This window comes from Pteropus medius, unplaced genomic scaffold (assembly GCF_902729225.1).
Source record: "Pteropus medius unplaced genomic scaffold, Ma_sr-lr_union100, whole genome shotgun sequence".
NCBI classification, from domain to species: domain Eukaryota; kingdom Metazoa; phylum Chordata; class Mammalia; order Chiroptera; family Pteropodidae; genus Pteropus; species Pteropus medius.
In genome coordinates this window covers 545,460-566,183 of record NW_024355327.1, presented here as the reverse complement: position 1 = coordinate 566,183, position 20,724 = coordinate 545,460, and the positions used below count along the sequence as shown (strand labels likewise).

Genomic DNA, 20,724 nt, shown 5'->3' with positions numbered 1-20,724 from the left:
GTCATAATTGGTCCCCTTCTTGTGCCCCCCTTGGTACAGGCTCCAGACTATAGCCCCCAAGATATAGAGTTGGGGAAGCAACTGCACGGGAAGTTTGAACATGGGTGGCTTTGGATTCCAGATGGAAGGCCGGTCCTCCCTGCTGCGCTTGGTAACACCTTAATTAGCCAGATGCATAATGCTACCCATCTTGGAGGAACTAAGTTAATTGAACTGCTAAAAAGAGACTATTATATTCCTGGACTAACCTCAAAGGCTCGGGATGTGAGTGCACGATGCCCAATATGTGCACAGGTCAACTCTCGCCCCATCCCAAAGGAAAATATCGGCACTCGATTAAGAGGACAAGCTCCTGGAGAGCATTGGGAAGTGGACTTTACAGAAGTTGCTCCTGGCACTTTTGGATTTAAATATCTTCTGGTATTCATTGACACCTATTCTGGATGGACTGAGGCCTTCCCCACAAAGAAGGAAACTGCACAAGTAGTAGCTAAGAAATTAATTACAGAAATAGTGCCTCGATTTGGCTTGCCCTTATCATTGGGGTCCGACAATGGCCCGGCATTCATTGCCCAAACAAATCAAATGTTAGCTAAGGTATTAGGGATCAATTGGAAATTACATTGTATTTACAGACCTCAGAGTTCAGGACAAGTAGAAAGGATGAATAGAACACTTAAGGAAACTTTAACTAAATTTAAGCTGGAAACTGGGGAGAATTGGGTGAGCCTTCTTCCTTTTGCTTTGTTATGGGCCCAGTGTACTCCATATATTATGGGAATTTCCCCTTATGAAATAATGTTTGGGAGACCTCCCCCTTTACTCCCTAAAATTGGAATTGAAAAGGTTACAATAAGTAATAATACAAGTCTCCTTAAGTCTCTACAGGCCTTGCAACAAACCCAAAATCAAGTCAAGGGCTTGATTAAAGCTGCTAGACCGACTCCGGGGACATCACAGCCTCACCCACATCATCCAGGCGATTGGGTGTGGATAAAGAAGATCCAGCCTGCTAGCCTAGAGCCCCGGTGGGATGGTCCGTTTCCAGTAACTCTAACCACACCAACAGCTGTCAAAGGTTGCAGGGAAAAGACATTGGATTCACCATACCCGCCTTAAGACAGCTCAACCTCCCCCGGAGACAGAGAAATGGAAGGCAACACCCACAGAGGATCCACTCAAGATAAGACTCTCGTGGGAATAATTATAATTGGGTTAATTGTTATCAATAATGTAAAAGGGAACCCTCATCAACCTCAACAGGCTAAATGGGAATTAATTAAATCAGAAACAGGCATCCCCATATTAGTAAACCAGACTATGTACCAGCCTACATTTCATGTGGATTTGTGTGATATATTAGGAAAGAAATTTAATTTTATAAGTGATGACTTGCCTAGAGGTCCAGGAGCTAATTTTTTATCTGGCCCCTGGTATGGTTGTGGCAGGGAGGACAAAGAAAGAGGTATTCAACAAGTAGAGTTATATATGTGTCCCAGAGAAGGCCAAAGCACTTGCCATAAGCTAAACCAATATTATTGTGGCCATTGGGGTTGTGAGACCATAGCCCCTTGGAAGAACACAGACCCCTTTCTGACTCTTACACGACCTAGTCAGTCCTCCTGTGCCACAGCAGGGAAATGCAATCCTATCATTTTTACTGTCAAAAATTGGGAAGATCCATCTTGGGTGATTGGAAAAACCTGGGGATTAAGGTTGTATGTTTTTGGAACTGATCCTGGAGTGTTAATAACAATACAGAAAAAGCCTGTCAGGATGCCACCGTTAGTTCTAGGTCCTGTTAGGCCTAATGACGGAGGGTTAAACACCTTAACTCTTACACAGTCAGCAATTACTAGGAGCACTAATAATGCCAACAAAGGACATAGACCTAGACAGCCTTATAGATCCCCCCAGGGATACTCCTGAATCTGTCTTGACCATGCTGAATAATGTTTATAAGTTTGCTAATGACAGTAACTCAAATGCTACAAAGGATTGTTGGTTTTGTCTGAACCCTGCCCCACCTTATTATGTAGGACTTGGTGTCATTGCTAACCTTGGCACAGATCAAACTGCTATTAGGAATGTAACATCTCCGAATGTTACTATTTGCCCTTGGGGAACCCAAAACCCATCTGTAACGTTGGGAGATTTACAAGGAAAGGGAACTTGTGTGTATACTAGCACTTATAGAGTTAATAAATCTAGGTATAAGGAAAATTGTAAATCATCTATTTTAGTAAATAGCACCTCTTCTACTTATTTAGCGGCCCCTAGTGGCACTTGGTTTGCTTGTAATACTGGTTTAACTCCCTATATTAATCTTAACTATTGGAAAAATAATACTGGATTTTGTGTGCTGGTTCATGTTATACCTCAGGTGTATATGATGAGCGGACAAAAAGGAAGACAAGCAATGGATTTGTAGGGAGGATATAACTATCCTCGGCGTAAGCGAGCAGTTCCACTGCTTGTGCCGCTCCTAGTTGGCCTAGGAGTGGCAGGATCAGCTGCAATTGGGACTGCTGCTTTGGTTACAGGGAATCAAGGTATGGCCTGGCTCACAAAGCAGATTAATGACGATTTAAGCACTCTAGAGAAATCAATTAATCATCTTGAAACATCTCTTAATTCTTTAGCTGAAGTAGTACTGCAGAATAGAAGAGGTTTAGACCTCTTATTTCTTAAGCAAGGAGGTTTGTGTGTAGCACTAGGAGAAACTTGCTGCTTTTATGTTAATCATTCTGGAATTATTAGGGATAGTTTAGCATTAATTAGACAAAGAGTAAAAGACAGAAATGAGAAGTTAAAACAAGGAAGCAACTGGTATGAATCTTGGTTTAATGGAAACTCTTGGTTAACCACGTTATTGTCGGCTATAGCAGGACCATTGATAATTCTGCTGTTATTACTGACCTTTGGGCCATGCTTGATCAAATGGGTTAAGAGTTTAATCCAATCCAATATAACTGGGGCAAAGATTTTAATTTTAGGAGCGTCAGCCCCGACCCATTGGCCAGAAATCCCGACTTCTGACTCGAAGATTGAGTCATTCTAAAGAAAACCAGTGGGGAATGTAATAGCCCGCTGAAATATGAAAGGGTTAAAGAATAATTAAAACCTGAAACTGGACAAAGGAAGTCTATAACTTAGGCCTAGTTTCTGGAACCCCTAACCACACTCTGTTAATCATGAAACTTGTAACAATGAGCTCATACGCTAACTGCCAATTTTAGCCTGTGTAACCCTGCTTGCTTGCGTGGCATGAAAAATAATCAATTGTATATAAGCTGAAAATTACTATTTGGCCATCGCCCATGGGAACACCGGCTATTGTCCATGGGAACATAGGCAATCACCCATAGGAACATAACATTCTAACACAAGCTTTCTGCTTCTGTACTTCCCGCTTGCACACCTGACCAGTGGGTTGACAGGTAGTGAATAGGAGAAAGATGGACCTTTGTGTTTAAGACAGAATGAGGAATGGGATTTGGGGCTTAAAAACCTTGTATCTTGGCATTTCGAGGCTGCTCCTTTGCAAGGACAGCCGCCGGCTAATAAACTGTCTCCTGGTTAAGAGCACTCAAGTTGGGTCTGGTTATTCTGGACACAACAATTGAATTAATTCACCGAAATTTGTTTATTCATTCATGTTTCAAAGGACATCTTAGATGTTTCCAGTTGTGTGCCGTTGTGAATAAATCTACCGTCAGCTTTCCTGTGTATGGACATAATTTTTCAGCTCATCTGGGTAAACCCCTAGGCACACAATTGCAAGGTTGTGCTGTAAAACTGTGTTTTGCTTTATAAGAATATGGCAGAATGCACTAGTGAAACCATCTGTGCCTGACACTTTCTTATTCTGTTATTTTGGAGGTTATTATTGATTCCATTCGTTTAATTGATATACATGAGAACAATGATTATTTATTCCATATTGGTTGAGTATGTTAGTTTCTGCCTTTTAAGGGATTGATTCCTTTCACCTAAACTATGGAATTTGGGGGCATAAGTTGCCCAAAATATCCTTTTCATAGCTTTTTAGTGTCCATTCGGTCCTGAATGATGGCTCCTCTCTGATCTAAGACATTAGTAATGGGTTCATCGCTCTGTTTTTATTTTTTTTTCTCCTGACTGGAAGTTTATCTAATTTCGGTCTCTTCAAAACTTTTGATTTATGTTGATTTTCCTTGTTGATGTTCTCTGTTCAGTACCATTCATTTCTACAATACTTTTTAATACTTAGTTTTTTCCTACTCGTTTTACATTATACTATACTATTTCTCTAGTTTACTATGGTAGAAGCTTAGCACAGTCCGTCATGGAAACTGGGACTGCCTTCTTAGAGGAACAAGGTGACACAGGCATGATTTTCTCGTCACACTTACAGAAGTTGAAGGCTGACAGGGGGCCCTTTAGACCTGAGAGCCACTCTTCATTGCAGAGTTGAAGGGATTGAGGCCCTCAGGAGGTGCAAACAGATGAGGACAAAATGGGTCTTCAGATCAGGCTTTATTTATTCTGTGGGAGCAGCAGGGCCCAGAGTTTTCACCTCGAACTCAATTCTCCATTTTCCGTTCCCACGGCCACCTCAACATCGTCACTGCCCTCGTACCTCACAGACGCTTTGTGGATTTTGAAGACTTCACCAGAGCGTACCATCTACATGTGATTTATTTCCTCTTTCTGTCTTTTTTATTTTTTCTATCTGTTAGCTCTTCTTTTTGACTCTTCCCTAGAGATTCCTTCTCTTTTTTTTAATTTGTCTGATCCTAAAGGCCTGGTCTTATCCAGGCACTTGAAGTCCTCGAATTCCGTGTTTGTAACATCTCTCTCCAGTTCTCCTTGTCCTTTCTCCTAGCATCACCCTGGCTCCTGACCCCTTCCAGCAGCACTGTATCATCTCAAGCCCCGCTGAGTAGCCTGGGCAGGAAGCTTGGATGGGAGTCAGAAGAGCTTGGCCCATCCTACTTGAGGGGCCCTGTGAGGTCTGGTTCTGCCTGGGGCACTCCCTGCATGATGGTTCTGGATATGCACATTTGTTCCCTTGCCTGCAGCTTTCTTGAAATTCCCTAGGAGGAGCTTCAAGGGAAGGAGTAGAAGAAGCAATTCAAGTAGAAGGAGGACCGGAAGAACAACTGTGAAATGGAATGCTGGGATGGAAAGATTAGGGCAATAAATGTGCATGTTCTTCATTGTTTCCTACTGCTTTGGGGGAGGGGACATTTTATTAAAGCAACCAAACGGAGGAGAGCTCTAGGGTGGCATCTATTGCATGGCCATGCAAGTGATCAAGAAAATGGTAAAAAACAGTGAAGGCAAATGAAGTATATCCTGAGAACATCGTTCCGAGAAGGGATGCTCAGGCCATGGGAGCTTCTAAGGTTACTGGACCCAACCCTCCGCTGCCTCCTTAATCTGGAGGAGAGGGCTGTCAGTTCCTACAAGGCCTCGGTGGGATTAATTTCAGGGTGCGAATTTCATATTATAATCTCTGTGAAGAGGCCTCCAGGATTTATTTACTGCCTGACGCTCAAGATCAACAGGGAACATCCTTTAGCTGGAGATTAAGCGCTGGTTCCCTTATCCTTGGGTATGATAAGATAGTGTGGGGTGGCCTGACCTCTCTGACTTCAGACTTTCTCAGAAAAGGGGGAGCAGGATGGAAATGCCCTGGGGCAGCTCCTCATGCAAGCATGACGGCACACCTGGCTCAGCTCTGCACCCTTGGGGGGTGCTTCGTAGTCCCAGTGCCAAGTAAAAGGCACTGTAGGGTCCCTTCATGGCTGGGGATCCCTCAGCATCTTTGGAGCCCTGGAGAGGAATGGGGCTAAGGTTTTATAGGCTGACATACATATAAATCAAACAAATGACAAAAATGTTTAAAGAAACTCATTGCAATGCTTATCTGAGAAGTAGTATAAGGTAACATTACAAATTGCTTAGGTTTCTTTTCCTTTCCCAAAACGTAAATAAATAAATAAAATTGCTTTAGTTACATTTTAATTCTGAGGGTCCTTAGTCTTTTCATATTGGAACACATTAAGCCATAAACCTTATTTTATTTATTATCACAGCATCATGGTTTTTCAAATGCACGGCACAGGCAAAGCATTGGGATGTTAAGAAAAATAAAGATTATTAGGAGAAAAGGTTAATGCTCCAGGTCTCTGTCCATTTTTAATGTGCTGGTCTCATGATGGGTCATATTCCGTGTTAGGTCGAGGGGCGGGGTCACCATTCCCATCCGTGTCATCAAACATCCTGCTCCTCACAGGCCTCAGGGCAGACGAATTCGGCCTTTTCATCCTGGAGTCCCAGAGTCCCCCCTTCCTCTGCATCACTCTCCCTCTCCAGGCACAAATCACCAGAAGGCGACTGACCAAGTGCCGAAGTTCAGTTGGTCCTGTACGACATTGTAAACACTCAGGGTGAGAGACAACACCCCCAGCCAAGAGAACACCACGCCTCCCTGTCCTGTGAACCGGGACACTGGGGAAACCAGAGCCCGTGATCACTTCTGCGTGGTGTGAAGAGCCTTCTGGGTCCTGCACATGCTCACCTGGGAGCTGTCCTCCTTCTGTATCTGGACCTCCCTAGGGCTTCCAGCAACTGTGTTCTCCTTGCAGCTCTGGTTTCAATACCTGTGCAGTTTGAGACCTCGGGCCTCAGCCTGAGTCTCAGAGGAGAAGTAGTTTGCACAGTGTCAGGAAACTCCAGTCAGGCCAAGGAAGAGGGGCCTCCTCCCTGCTCCTCCTTTCAGTCTCAGCTCCAGCACTGGGCCGTTAGTGTCTCTATTGCATAGATTTACAATTGGATTTACATATATATTTTATGTTTACTTTTGAAGATTTTTCCATGAAACGTCTTATCTACTACAGGTTTCATTTTAAATGTTTTTATATAAAATAAAACACGTAAATAGAAACACATCCTGAACAAGTTAGGACTCAATGAATTATTATAGAAACTCACCCCAGTCACCACCATCAGGTCACTGCTTCTCTCCTGTAAAGCTCCCCCAGTGTTAATTGAGAAAAATAATTGCACATTTAGATTTTTTCCAGATGTCCATAAGTCAGTAACTTTGTAGGAATTTTATCGTGAAGTTTATTTATTTATTTATTTTTATTCCTCTGGAAGGGTGCTGTGGGAACAGCAGTATCGAATATCCTGCATGTTGACGTGGAGGTCAGTACATTTATACCCATATAAATGATAGAGTATAAAATCAAGGCTCACTGTTCTTCATATTACTGTCATGTTCCATTTTATTCATCCACCAATTATTACAAGGAGGTTGATGAGATTTTATTGTTCTTTCTCTTATAAGTCATTTGCTTTGTACTATTTCCTAGAAGAACTAACATTTTTTTTTCTTGAAAGCCCAGTAATGTATCACAGAGCCCGCCATTAGCACATGTATATTCGAATGCTCAGGGTGTTCTTATAATATGAAGGTTTAAAGCATTTTTCCCGTCTCAACATCGAAGAGATGATTCATGGTCATTTTTTTCCTCACTGAGTTCCTTGTTGACAGGTATGTAGGCTGTTTCCCCACCTTCTTGACTCAGGCTCTCGTGCATTGATACCAAATCCTAGATTTCCTGGGCCAGTGTATCTGTAGGAAAACTCCTAGGTATGAAATCGCTGGACCCATGGGGATGTGCATGTTCAGTGCTGACACATGAGGCCCATGGCAATTCAGAGAGGCTGGTGGCTCTGATGCTCATTCAGGCAGGGAATTTGTCACCACAGCAGCTAGGCCCTGCCTGTGCACTTTGCAGAGAGTACAAGGGCTTTGGTCTCCAAGCACCTTCTGCAGGGTCTTGTCCTGCATCACCTCTGCTTCATTCCTGTGTGCACTTCTGCATCGCCAACCCAATCCCTCACTCCAGCTGCTCCCCACTCCCTCGTGCCTGCATTATTGCACGTCCCCTGGCTGACTCACTGCTTCCACTTGACTGCCCTTCAGGACCACCAGGCTCTTACCCCATGTGGGACCAGCATCTGGTTTATGGATCATCCAGACCATGCCACCCACTTCAAAACCTTCAGTGGCCCCATGTCAAGGGTAGACTCTTTATCAGTGTAGGTAGATTTTTATTCATCATTCCAAAACTCTCTAGTAAGGTTCCCAAAGTGTTTGTGTTTACTTGTCAAATATGGTGGTAGAGGCAGGAGTCCACCCTACGTGCTTATTACACTTGGCTGTGGAACAAAGGCGCCATTTCCTGTATCCCATAGTCTGGAAGGCTACCTCTGCTACTGAGTATTTTTAAAACTAGTCTATGCATGTGAAAGTTTCAAGCATGTTTGCAATTTCTTTGATGTTTTTCACAAGAAGAAATGGAGTCTTGGCCCCTCATTTATCCAGAGGTGCCACGAGTATTCCTTTTCACAGACAGATGCCTTGGAAACAACACTGTGTGACATCTAAGGCTATGCTTGACATGGCACTGAGCCTCCGCCTGGACGTTGGGTCACTGCCCTGTGGAGTTCTCAGCTACCAAATAGTAGATCTGGACAACCTGAGACTGCCCTGCTGTGAGGACACCCAGGCCACACTTGCATGTCTCATGTGGGTCCCCCAGTCACGTCCATGTCCAGCTGCAGACATGGGACTGAGTCACTTCCAGAGCATCCTAATACCTAGCGGTCCATTCACCCCAGCGAGTGGGTCTTCTCTGCTAAGACCCAAAATCATAGAGCAAAAAAGTGCCAGATCTCTGCCCCTTGTCTCAATGCGAACCCCATGACCAACAGCAAAATAACGCTGGTGTTTCATGCCACTAGTTTGAACGGTTAGTTTAAATACGTTTTTTTTTTAATACTAAAAGAAATAAGAATAACACCCCTGTAGAAAAGTCAAAAGGTGCTATAGAACATACATGAAAATCTGAGTGTTCTCCTTTCTACTTTCTGTAGCCTTCTTGCTTGACCTCTGGACTTAATGGGTCTCTTTCTGTATGTTCTTTGAGATTTATTAATTGAACAACCAGATAGCACTGATACTGTCACATGTCTCTATGGAATTTCCCTAAGTTTTCTCATTGAATCTCCAGTGACCATGAACACACAGCGAGGGGATGGCTGGAAGGGAGTCCTCTGCTTCACACTGTTCTCCAAACTGGGTTCTAAATTCTGCACAGTACTGCATTTGGATGTTGATTCTCCAATCACAGGGACACATTGTTGTGAATATACTTCCTAATTCTTCATTTTTCCCTCAATGTCATTGTCTACACACACATACACACACACGTGCACACACACACACACACACACGCATAGAGACACATAAACATTTTTCTATCAATCTAGGATCGTTAAAGTTCCTAGATTGACAGAAAAATGTTTGTGTGTCTCTATAACAGGTAACAATGTTGTGACCGAAATAACCAGGCCCAACTCGAGTGCTCTAATCCAAGAGACAGTTTATTAGCCGGCGGCTGTCCTTGCCAAGGAGCAGCCCCGAGGCGCAGGGGCACAAAGGTTTTAAGCCCTAGATTCCATCCCCCACATCCTTAATTTTTACACAAAAGACTATATCTCCTCCATTCATTAACTGATAACTAAGAGGTGGGTAAGCAAGCAGGGGTACAGAAGCAGAATGCGTCATTGTTAAAATATTTTGTGCCTATAGGCAGTGATCCGGCCAGTAAATCCCTCTAGTTAATAAATTTTTAGCAGATAACTAACTAGAAGTGAGACATGGCGGTTAGCACGTACCATGTCTTATCCCTAACCTATTGTCTCTAAAGGTGAGGTCACTACATTCCCCACTGGTTTTCTTTACAGTGACTCAATCTTCGAGTCAGAAGTTGGAATTCTCAGCCAACTCGTCGGGGCTGATGCTCCTAAAATTAAAATCTTTGCCCCGGTCATGTGAGACTGTACTAAACTTCTAAGCCACTTTAGTAAGCAGGGTCCAAAAATTAATAATAATATCAGCATAATTAATGGCCCTGCTATGGCTGACAATAGCGTGGTTAGCCAGGAATTTTCATTAAACCAAGACTCATACCAGTTACTGCCCTGCCTTAATTTTTCATTTCTATCCTTCACCCTCTGTCTAATTAATGCTAAACTATCCCTAATAATACCAGAATGATTAAAAAAAAAAGCAAGTTTCTCCTAATGCTACACACAAACCTCCTTGCTTAAGAAATAAGAGATCTAAACCTCTCCTATTCTGCAGTACTACTTCAGCTAAGGAATTAAGAGATGTTTCAAGATGATTAATTGATTTTTCTAGAGTGCTTAAATCGTCATTAATCTGCTTTGTGAGCCAGGCTATACCTTGATTCCCTGTGACTAAAGCAGCAGTCCCAACTGCAGCTGATCCTGCCACTCCTAGGCCGACTAGGAGCGGCACAAGCACTGGAATTGCTCGCTTACGCCGAGGATAGTTATATCCTCCCCACAAATCCATTGCTTGTCTTCCTTCTTGTCCGCTCATCATATACACCTGAGGTATAACATGAACTAGCACACAAAATCCAGTATTATTTTTCCAATAGTTAAGATTAATACAGGCAGTTAAACCAGTATTACAAGCAAACCAAGTGCCACTAGGGGCCGCTAAATAAGTAGGAGAGAAGCTATTTACTAAAATAGATGACCTACAATTTTCCTTATACCTAGATCTATCAACTCTATAAGTATTAGTATATATTACAAGTTCCCTTTCCTTGTAAATCTCCCAACGTTACAGATGGGTTTTGGGTTCCCCAAGGGCAAATAGTAACATTCGGAGATGTTACATTCCTAATAGTAGTTTGATCCGTGCCAAGGTTAGCAATGACACCAAGTCCTACATAATAAGGTGGGGCAGGGTTCAGACAAAACCAACAATCCTTTGTAGCATTTGAGTTACTGTCATTAGCAAACTTATAAACATTGTTTAACATAGTCAGGATAGAGTCAGGTGTATCCCTGGGAGGTTTATAAGGCTGCCTGGGTTTATGTCCTTTATTGATGTTATTAGTATTCCTAATAGTTGTTAACTGGGTAGGAGTTAAGTCCTTTAACCCTTCATTATTAGACCCGACAGGACCTATGGCTATCGACGGTATCCGAACAGGCTTTTTCTGTATCGTCATTAACATTCCGGGATCATCTCCAGAAACATACAACCTTAATCCCCAAGTTTTCCCAGTCACCCAAGATGGATCTTCCCAATTTTTGACAGTAAAAACGACAGGATTGCATTTCCCTGCTGTGGCACAGGAAGACTGACTAGGTCGTGTAAGAGTCAGAAAGGGGTCTGTGTTCTTCCAAGGGGCTATGGTCTCACAACCCCAATGACCACAATAATATTGGTTAGGCTTATTGCAAGTGCTTTGATCTTCTCTAGAACACATATATAACTGCACTTGTTGGATACCCTTTTCATAATTTTTAACTCCACGGCCCCACCACGGTCCTGATCCTGCTAGCATCTGTTCTTTTATTTGCTTATTTAATTCCTCCCCAAGTATATTACACAAACCTACATGAAATGTAGGCTGGTACATAGTCTGGTTTACTAATATGGAGATACCTGTTCTTGATCTAATCAATTCCCATTGAGCCTGTTGAGGTTGATGAGGGTTCCCGTGTACATTGGTAATAACAACTAACCCTAACACAATTATTCCTGCGAGAGTCTTATCTTGAGTGGATCCTCTGTGGGTGTTGCTTTCCATTTCTCCTTTTCTGGGGGAGGTTGAGTTGCCTTAAGGCGAGTATGGTGAATCCAATGTCTTTTTCCTGCAACTTTGACAGCCGTTGGTGTGGTCAGGATTACTGGAAACGGACCATCCCACCGGGGCTCTAGGCTAGCAGGCTGAATCTTCTTTATCCACACCCAATCACCTGGATGATGTGGGTGAGGCTGTGATGTCCCCGGAGTCGAACTAGCAGCTTTAATCAAGCCCTTGACTTGATTTTGGGTTTGTTGCAAGGCCTGTAGAGACTTAAGGAGACTTGTGTTATTACTTATTGTAACCTTTTCAATTCCAATTTTAGGGAGTAAAGGGGGAGGTCTCCCAAACATTATTTCATAAGGGGAAATTCCCATAATATATGGAGTACACCGGGCCCGTCACAAAGCAAAAGGAAGAAGGCTCACCCAATTCTCCCCGGTTTCCAGCTTAAATTTAGTTGAAGTTTCCTTAAGTGTTCTATTCATCCTTTCTACTTGTCCTGAACTCTGAGGTCTGTAAATACAATGTAATTTCCAATTAATCCCTAATACCTTAGCTAACATTTGACTTGTTTGGGCAATGAATGCCGGGCCATTGTCGGACTCCAGTGATAAGGGCAAACCGAATCGAGGCACTATTTCTGTAATTAATTTCTTAGCTACTACTTGTGCAGTTTCCTTCTTTGTGGGGAAGGCCTCAGTCCATCCAGGATAGGTGTCAATGAATACCAGAAGATATTTAAATCCAAAAGTGCCAGGAGCAACTTCTGTAAAGTCCACTTCCCAATGCTCTCCAGGAGCTTGTCCTCTTAATCGAGTGCCGATATTTTCCTTTGGGATGGGGCGAGAGTTGACCTGTGCGCATATTGGGCATCGTGCACTCACATCCCGAGCCTTTGAGGTTAGTCCAGGAATATAATAGTCTCTTTTTAGCAGTTCAATTAACTTAGTTCCTCCAAGATGGGTAGCATTATGCATCTGGCTAATTAAGGTGTTACCAAGCACAGCAGGGCGGACCGGCTTTCCATCTGGAATCCAAAGCCACCCATGTTCAAACTTCCCGTGCATTGCTTCCCCAACTCTATATCTTGGGGGCTATAGTTTGGAGCCTGTACCAAGGGGGGCACAAGAAGGGGACCAATTATGACGTTAGTCCCCACTGGTTTTCTGGCTACTTCCTTTGCTGTTTTATCTGCCAAGCGGTTTCCTTTTTCTACCGCTCCTTCCCCTTTTTGATGGCCGGGGCAATGGATGATAGCCACTTTCTTAGGTAGCCAGATAGCCTCCAAAAGAGCCAAAATCTGCTCCTTGTTCTTAATTTCCTTTCCCCCTGATGTTAATAGTCCTCTTTCCTTGTCCAGGGCTCCATGTACATGTGCCGTTGCAAAGGCATATCGGCTATCAGTGTAGATGTTAACAGTTTTCCCTCGAGCCCATTTAAGAGCTTCAGTTAATGCAATGAGCTCGGCCTTCTGGGCTGAAGTCCCTTGTCCGAGAGCCTGAGCCCAAACCACAGTGTCATCGGCAACTACCGCTGCTCCCGCATACCTGACGCCTTCTGTGACATAACTGCTTCCGTCTGTATTCAGGGTGGCGTCTGGGTTGAGCCAAGGCTCATCTCGTAAGTCAGGTCTTACCCCAGTTATGCTTTCAAGCAGGTCACTGCAATCATGTACAGGTTCCTGGGGATCATCATCTGGGAGCAAGGTTGCTGGATTCAATATTGTTGGTTTAGCAAATCGAACCTGTGGAGGGTTTAATAAGAGTACCTGGTATTGGGTGATTCGAGCGTTTGATATCCATCGCTCGGGTGGTCCCTTCAGGAGCCGCTCCACAAAGTGAGGTCCGATAACAGTCACAGGCTGCCCAAGCGTCAATTTGTGGGCTTCTTTCACTAGAACTGCCGTGGCTGCAACGGCCCTCAGACAATTAGGCCACCCTGCAGCCACGCAATCTAACCTTTTAGATAAGTATGCAACTGGTCTTTTCCACGGTCCCAGCATCTGAGTCAATACCCCTTTAGCAACTCCCCTTGTCTCTTCTACAAATAATTGAAATGGTTTCTCTAAGTTTGGTAAAGCCAATGCTGGAGCAGAGATTAAGGCCTTCTTCAGTGTCTCAAAGGCCTGCTGTTGTTCTATTGTCCATTTTATGTCCTCTCCTTTCCCAGCTGTACAATCATACAGCGGCTTAGCAATCTCAGCAAATCCTAGAATCCACAAACGGCAGAATCCTACAGCCCCTAGAAACTCTCGTACGAGCCTTTTTGTTTTTGGTGGTGGAATGCGCAAGATTGCTTCAATGCTACTTTCAGAGAGCTGTCTTTCCCCTTTATTCAGTCTGTACCCCAAATAAATAGCAGCAAGGGTACACAACTGGTCCTTTTTAGCCGACACGCGGTAACCTTTGTTCCCCAACTCATTCAGCAGATCTTCAGTTGCCTTAGTGCATGCCTCAGTTGTTTTAGTGGCAAGTAAAAGGTCGTCCACATATTGTAGTAACACAACATCAGGATGGCATTGTCGAAACTCTGCTATGTCTCGACTTAAAGCCTCATCAAACAGAGTGGGAGAGTTCTTAAATCCCTGCGGGAGTCGGGTCCAAGTCAATTGTCCTTGTTGTCCTGTCTTAGGGTCCTCCCACGCAAAGGCAAAAATTGGCTGACTGACTCTAGCCAAAGGTAAGGAGAAAAAGCATCTTTCAAATCCAATACCATATATACTTGATGGCTCGGTGGCAACTGGCTTAGCAAGGTATAAGGATTAGGCACAGTGGGGTGTATAGTCTCCACTCTCTTATTAACCTCTCTTAGATCCTGAACTGGTCTATAGTCCTCAGTTCCTGGTTTCTGGACCGGTAACAATGGGGTGTTCCATGAAGAGTGGCAAGGCACCAATATGCCGGCTTCCTGGAGCTGTCTTATATGTATAGCAATCCCTTCTTGTGCCTTTTGATTTATAGGATATTGTTTCACTCGTACTGGCATAGCATTGCTGTTGAGAGTTACCATTATGGGCGGCTGATGAGCAGCCAACCCAGGAGGGTTATTCTCAGCCCACGCTACAGGAATTTCTTTCTTCCACTTCTCCAATAAAGCGGAGGAAGTTTTTGCTGTTTTTTGATCTGTTAAAATATATTCTTCAGCTAAGGGGACTGTATATAGAATGTAAGAGGGCCCATCTCCGAGAGTAAGGGTGTTAGCATCTGAACCAAAAGTAATAGTGGCCTGTAATTTTTGTAGCAAATCTCTTCCTAACAAAGGATAGGGGCATTCAGGCATAACCAAAAAGGAATGGGTGATGGTCCCTTTTCCCAGGTCAGTTATACTAGCCCGAGTCCAAGGGTATGCTCTTCCTTGTCCAGTTGCCCCAAGAATAGTGGTTTTTTCTTTACTCACAGGGCCAACAGGCTGATTTAAAACAGAATATGTTGCTCCAGTATCTACCAGAAAGTCCACAGGTTGGCCCCCCACTTGCAAGGTTATCCGGGGCTCTCGGGGACCGTTAGAGCCCTGACACCCCTAGTTATCTTCCAGAAGAATTGGGGTGCTTGTATTTTTCTTGTCACCTTTTGGTTGCTTGGGACACTCATTCTTCCAGTGCCCTTTCTGTTTGCAATATGCACATTGGTCTTTTTCAAGGCCAACCTGTTTACTTCCTGGTCCAGGTGGCCCGACAAATCCTGATCTTCCTCCTCGGCCCCTTCCTCTTCCTCTGCCTGGCATAGGTCCCTTCCCCACAAACATTATTTTCTGCACATCGTCTCTATTGTTGAAAACTCTCTGGGCTATTTCTAGCAATTTGGATAAATTCTCTCCCTCAAAACCTTCTAGCTTCTGTAACTTTCTCCTAATATCTGGGGCCGACTGGCTCACAAAGGCCAAATTAATGGCTCTTCTATTGTTGGGGTCCTCCGGGTCAATAGGTGTATACAAGCGGTAAGATTCTAATACTCTCTCTAAAAATGCTGCAGGTGACTCATCCTTGGTCTGAATTACTTTGCTTACCTTGGACAGATTTATTGGTCTACGTGCAGCAGCCCGGAGTCCCTGTAGCAGGAACTTGCGATACCTTAGGAGAGCCTCCTTACCTTGATCTGTATTGGGATCCCACTGGGGATGCTGAGTAGGAAACACAGGCTGTATCCTGGTTAAGTCTGCTGTTGGCAGCCCATTCGGGTCCGTGACTCCTCTGGCTGCCTCCCGCAAAATCCTTTCTTTTTCCTCAGTGGTGAATAAAACCGGCAAAAGCTGCTGACAATCATCCCAAGTGGGCTGATGGGTAAAAAAATAGACTCTAGAAGGGAGGTTAATCCTTGTGGTTTTTCTGAAAAGGATGGCGTTTGCAATTTCCAATTATATAAATCACTAGTACTGAACGGCGAGTAGGTGACAGTAGGCTCACCTCCACCTCCTGGAATCACCTTCAATGGGGCTTGAACAGATACTGGCTCTTTCAGGGAGGTTGAATCAGGGGAAGGTGGCCTACGACCCCTAGACCGGGTTACAGGAGGTTCTGGTCTTTCCAGAGGAGGACGTCCACTCCCATCACCATGATAGGGTGGTGGATACCAGTCATCCTCTGATGGAGGGCCCTGCAACACTGGTGGGGGCTTCTTAAGACCTTGGGGTATGGCTGCCATTACAGTAACGGGGGCGCGACTGCAATTCTGTAAGTACTTAGGGGCATCAGAAACAACGTCAATCCATACATCAATATAAGGAATTTGGTCAGGATGCCCCGGGTTCCCATAAACAACACCCCGAACCCGAAATGCAGTCTGTAAATTAAATGATCCCTCAGAGGGCCATCCTACTCCGAAGGTCGGCCAATCTAGTTGACAAAACCGCTGCAAATCAAAAGGGGTTGCTAAAGCACCATAAGCCTTTGTCCTGTGACGGAAATCTTTAAAGTGATTAAGCATGCATCGAAGCGGTGTTAGCTTATCCTGTGATTGTCCCATAGTTCCACAGTAAAGCACACGAAGCAAAACAAGAAAAACAGACACAGACTAACGAACCAAAAAACAAGACTGAGAAAAATGTCGTCACAGTCTCAGTCGACCGCCGACTTACTTGTCGCGTCCGACGTCCGCACGGTCCTGGGGCCCCTACCAAAAACTGCCTCAGCACTCCCAAGATCACACTCCACAAAGCGAGAAACCACGGGCGGTGGGCTAGGGCAAGTGCCCTAGAGGCCTCCCCAACCGCAAATGGTCCAACGCCCTGGTGCACTGATCAATTTTCCCATGACGTGAAGATCTCGCTGGGGCCTCCAAATGTTGTGACCAAAATAACCAGGCCCAACTCGAGTGCTCTAATCCAAGAGACAGTTTATTAGCCGGCGGCTGTCCTTGCCAAGGAGCAGCCCCGAGACGCAGGGGCACAAAGGTTTTAAGCCCTTGATTCCATCCCCCACATCCTTAATTTTTACACAAAAGACTATATCTCCTCCATTCATTAACTGATAACTAAGAGATGGGTAAGCAAGCAGGGGTACAGAAGCAGAATGCGTCATTGTTAAAATATTTTGTACCTATAGGCAGTGATCCGGCCAGTAAATCCCTCTAGTTAATAAATTTTTAGCAGATAACTAATTAGAAGTGAGACATGGCGGTTAGCATGTACCATGTCTTATCCTTAACCTATTGTTTCTAAAGGTGAGGTCATACAATCCTATGGAAGGAGAGGGAGGAGTGTGGCAAGAATGGTAAAAGTAAACAAACCTGATCCTCTTCAACTAATATAAATATTTGTTCAACATCTCTGTTATTTATTTCATTAGAGCCCAGTTAGTTCTTGAACTCTCCCTTTTTTGTAATTCCTGACAAGGAGACAAACCTGAAATGCCCTAAATTAAATTATGACAGACCAGAGAATAAAAGTGTAAAAGTGAAAATTCTCCAGTTTCAGGGAGGTGGTATCTCCAGGCGCCAGCCCCAGGAGAAGTGCAAACATTCCAAGGTGAAGATGATAAAACTGTCTATTAGGCCTTGTTTGATCTAAGAGTTCCCTGGATACATTTATCTTTGTACAAAAAGTTAACGACTAACTTCTGCTTCTTGTAATCTGTTCATTCAAAGATGTAGTAGGAGACCATATAAGCCTCTTGGGGACCTTATAACCCTCCTGGGGAAGCTCAGGGCTGATCTCCTCTAACCCTGCGTGGTAGATAGTCAGTCACCAGCCAGCTAATAAAGGCTCATAATTAATCTCAATTGGCTCCCTGGGTCTTAGAATCGTTCGTGCCATAACAAAAGGAAGAGATAAAAAAGATTAATCAGTTAATACCGCAGGCCGAAGCCAACAAAAAACTGCTTACATTACTGAAATTATGTTGGAACTTTAAATTAACTTTCAGCTAGCTATTTCCTTAATTATCTTGTTGCAGAAAAATTACAAAATTCAGATCACTGAAAAATCAAGTAGCAGTGGGAGGGTTGGAGAAACTCAGATTTATTACACTGGTAGTCCCAGAAGAGCTAGTGCTCTGAAAATCTGGGCCCTTAACTTAGGGGAAATTTTGTTTATATATCTGTGCTGTTACAGCTGGCATAGGCCGATTGGTCGATTTGTCCTCAGCCAGTTGCAGACCACAGGAGTTGCTATGGGTTACAGGCAGTTCAAATAGGTACTTATACAAAGCATTCCTAAGGTGAGGATGGGTCTGCATGTTTACAGAAACGGGACAGGAAGCTGATTATAGCAAGCAAGCATGTTTACAGAAGCAGAACACAGAGCTGATTACAAGGTTAGCCATTTGAGTGGGAAATTCTTCTTCAATCTAAAGAGAATATCAGGCATCACCGACTCCTAGGAACCTCCACTTCTTGTTTACATATGAACTTTCTGGACCATTGCCTACTACCAATTCAAAGGAGCACACACTTCTCTCTTATGAACTCAGCTCCTATCCCAGAACTAGCCCCACTTCACCTTCTCCTGCCCTCTTTATCTATAACTAATGTGGATTTTTTCAACAACTTACAACTATCTTCCCCTTACTTGTATTTAAAAAGCCCACCATCTCGAGGATGGTGGGCATGTTGTCTTCTCCACTTAGCCATGATGCTGATGGTTTAGACTTCGCATCCCAGATCCTGGTCCTTTTCTGGCTAAGACATGGCTCAATAAACCTTTACAGAAAAGTTTTTGGCTATGGAAGTTTTTTTGGTTTAGCATTCTAAACCATTAGGAACAGCCAACCTACACTAACAGTCATCCTGTTTTAGTCATTTGGCCTTTTAAGTTTTACCAAATATTTTATTGCAACATAACAAAAGTTGCCAACTTTTCAGTCTATAATAGCTATTTCCTTTCCACTCTTCCTCTCTGTGGGGTGGGAAAATAGGAGTGGATTGAGACAAAAAGAAAAATTTAATTAACATAATAAGAAAATTATTGCACAGCTTAATGACAATAAAGTGCCATAAATTTAAGAGTTTGATCTTTTAATCTGAGGTCCAAATAGGAAAAAAAAGAGTAATTTTAAACATCAAGGAGCTAATAGTGACTTCCAGTCAAGACAGAGAAGTAGGTAAACACTGTGCTCATCTCTTCCTATGACCACATCAAAATTACAACTAAACTACAGAACAACCGTCATTGATAACTGCCTGAAGACTAGCTGAACAGAAGTTCTATAACTAAGGAAATACAGAAGAAGCCATGTCAAGACCAGTAAAAGTGGTGGAGATGCAGAATGGGCTGGTCCCACAACCACATATGGTGCTAAAGAAATGAGAAGGGTATCTAAGCTGCAGAGGTACCCCCTAGGGAGTGGGAGGTCACAGCCCTATGCGGGACTCCCCAACCGAGGGTTCCAGTGCCAGGAAGAAAAGTTCCCATAACTTCGGGCTGTTAAAACCAGTGGGGATTGTGGCTGAGCAAAAAGAAAGGCTGTTTGAGTCCCAGGTATTTCTCTTAAAGGGCCTGCACATGGATTTACTCACTGTCAGACTCACTCATGCTGAGCTCTAGTGCTTGGGCAGCAGCTTGAAAAGCATCAGGAACATACGGGAGGAACTGATTTATCTGGCTTCAGGGTGAGGGCTGAATGGGGCAGCTTTCTCCCATACAGAAGTGCTGGGAGATGGCACTGTTCTTTCACTGAGCCCTTACTGGACACAGCCTGCAGGTGCAGGTAAGCACCAAATCTGAGTCTCCATAAACCTGGTTAACACCCTACCCTGATAATTTCCTGAGACTCTGCCCCACCCAACTTGCCAGCCCACCCAAGCTGCTTCCAGGTTTTCCAAAAAAAATGGCCACTCTTGGCTCTCACTCAAAATTTCCTAAAATCTCTCAAAGGTTCAAACACCCCAAACAAGCAATAACTGGCCTCGGTGTTTTCCATAAAGTTGGTAAGCAGCCCCAAAGCTGGCGCTAGTGGCAACTGGCCTCAGTTCACATCTTAGCCTCTCCTAGGTGTCTCCAAGCCCAGTACAAGGGGCAATCATCTGTAGAATACTTTGTAGCTCAGACTAGGTAGGCCTGGGCAGGGATATGCAGCAGCTGACCTTGGCCTGCACTAGAGCCTCTCTCAAGAGGCCCCAGAACCAACATACCTGGCGACAGCCTTCAGAGCACACCAGAGCACCACCCAACAACCTCCACAAATTACACACCCAAAGGGTGGACTTGGAAGGCACCAGAGCCCTGCTAAATTAAATCCTGCTTCATGGCATCATGCCCTGCACAACAACTCTTCCACTGTATTCATGGCCAACAGCAAGCAATGAACTCAAGGGAAGAATAGATGATCTCAGTGAGAACTTTAACAGACAGAAAAGATAAAAATGGAGATATATAGCATAAAAAAGAACTGATCAGAAATGAAGAATACAATACCTGAAATAAGAACTACATTAGAATCAACAGTAGAGTAGATGAAGCAGAGGATTGTATCAGCAATTTAGAAGATAAGGCAGCAGAAAACATCTAATCAGAACAGCAAAAAGAAAAGTTTTTTTTTTTTTTTAAATGAGGACAGTCGAAGGGGCCTCTGGGATGACATCAAGCATACCAACAT

General features: G+C 43.9%; 1 protein-coding gene and 1 long non-coding RNA gene across 3 annotated transcripts; both read right to left on the bottom strand.

Moving 5' to 3' along the window:
- Window positions 1-5,992: 5,992 nt before the first annotated feature.
- Window positions 5,993-9,541, bottom strand: LOC120599494 (uncharacterized). Of its 2 annotated transcripts, none has more exons than XR_005651920.1 (3): window positions 6,982-9,541; window positions 6,569-6,685; window positions 5,993-6,412 (listed from the first exon to the last, which is right to left on the bottom strand). It is a non-coding gene; the product is annotated as an uncharacterized LOC120599494 (long non-coding RNA). The 2 variants fall into 2 exon arrangements; XR_005651921.1 differs by having other exon boundaries at window positions 6,569-6,679.
- Window positions 9,542-12,801: 3,260 nt separating this feature from the next.
- LOC120599515 (uncharacterized) lies at window positions 12,802-16,734 on the bottom strand (the record flags this gene model as incomplete). The annotated part of the gene is given in 3 exon segments (XM_039858602.1): window positions 12,802-14,280; window positions 15,219-15,982; window positions 15,985-16,734. Coding segments are annotated over 3 exon segments (2,916 nt in total), but the record flags the coding sequence as incomplete, so codon positions are not given.
- Window positions 16,735-20,724: the final 3,990 nt, after the last annotated feature.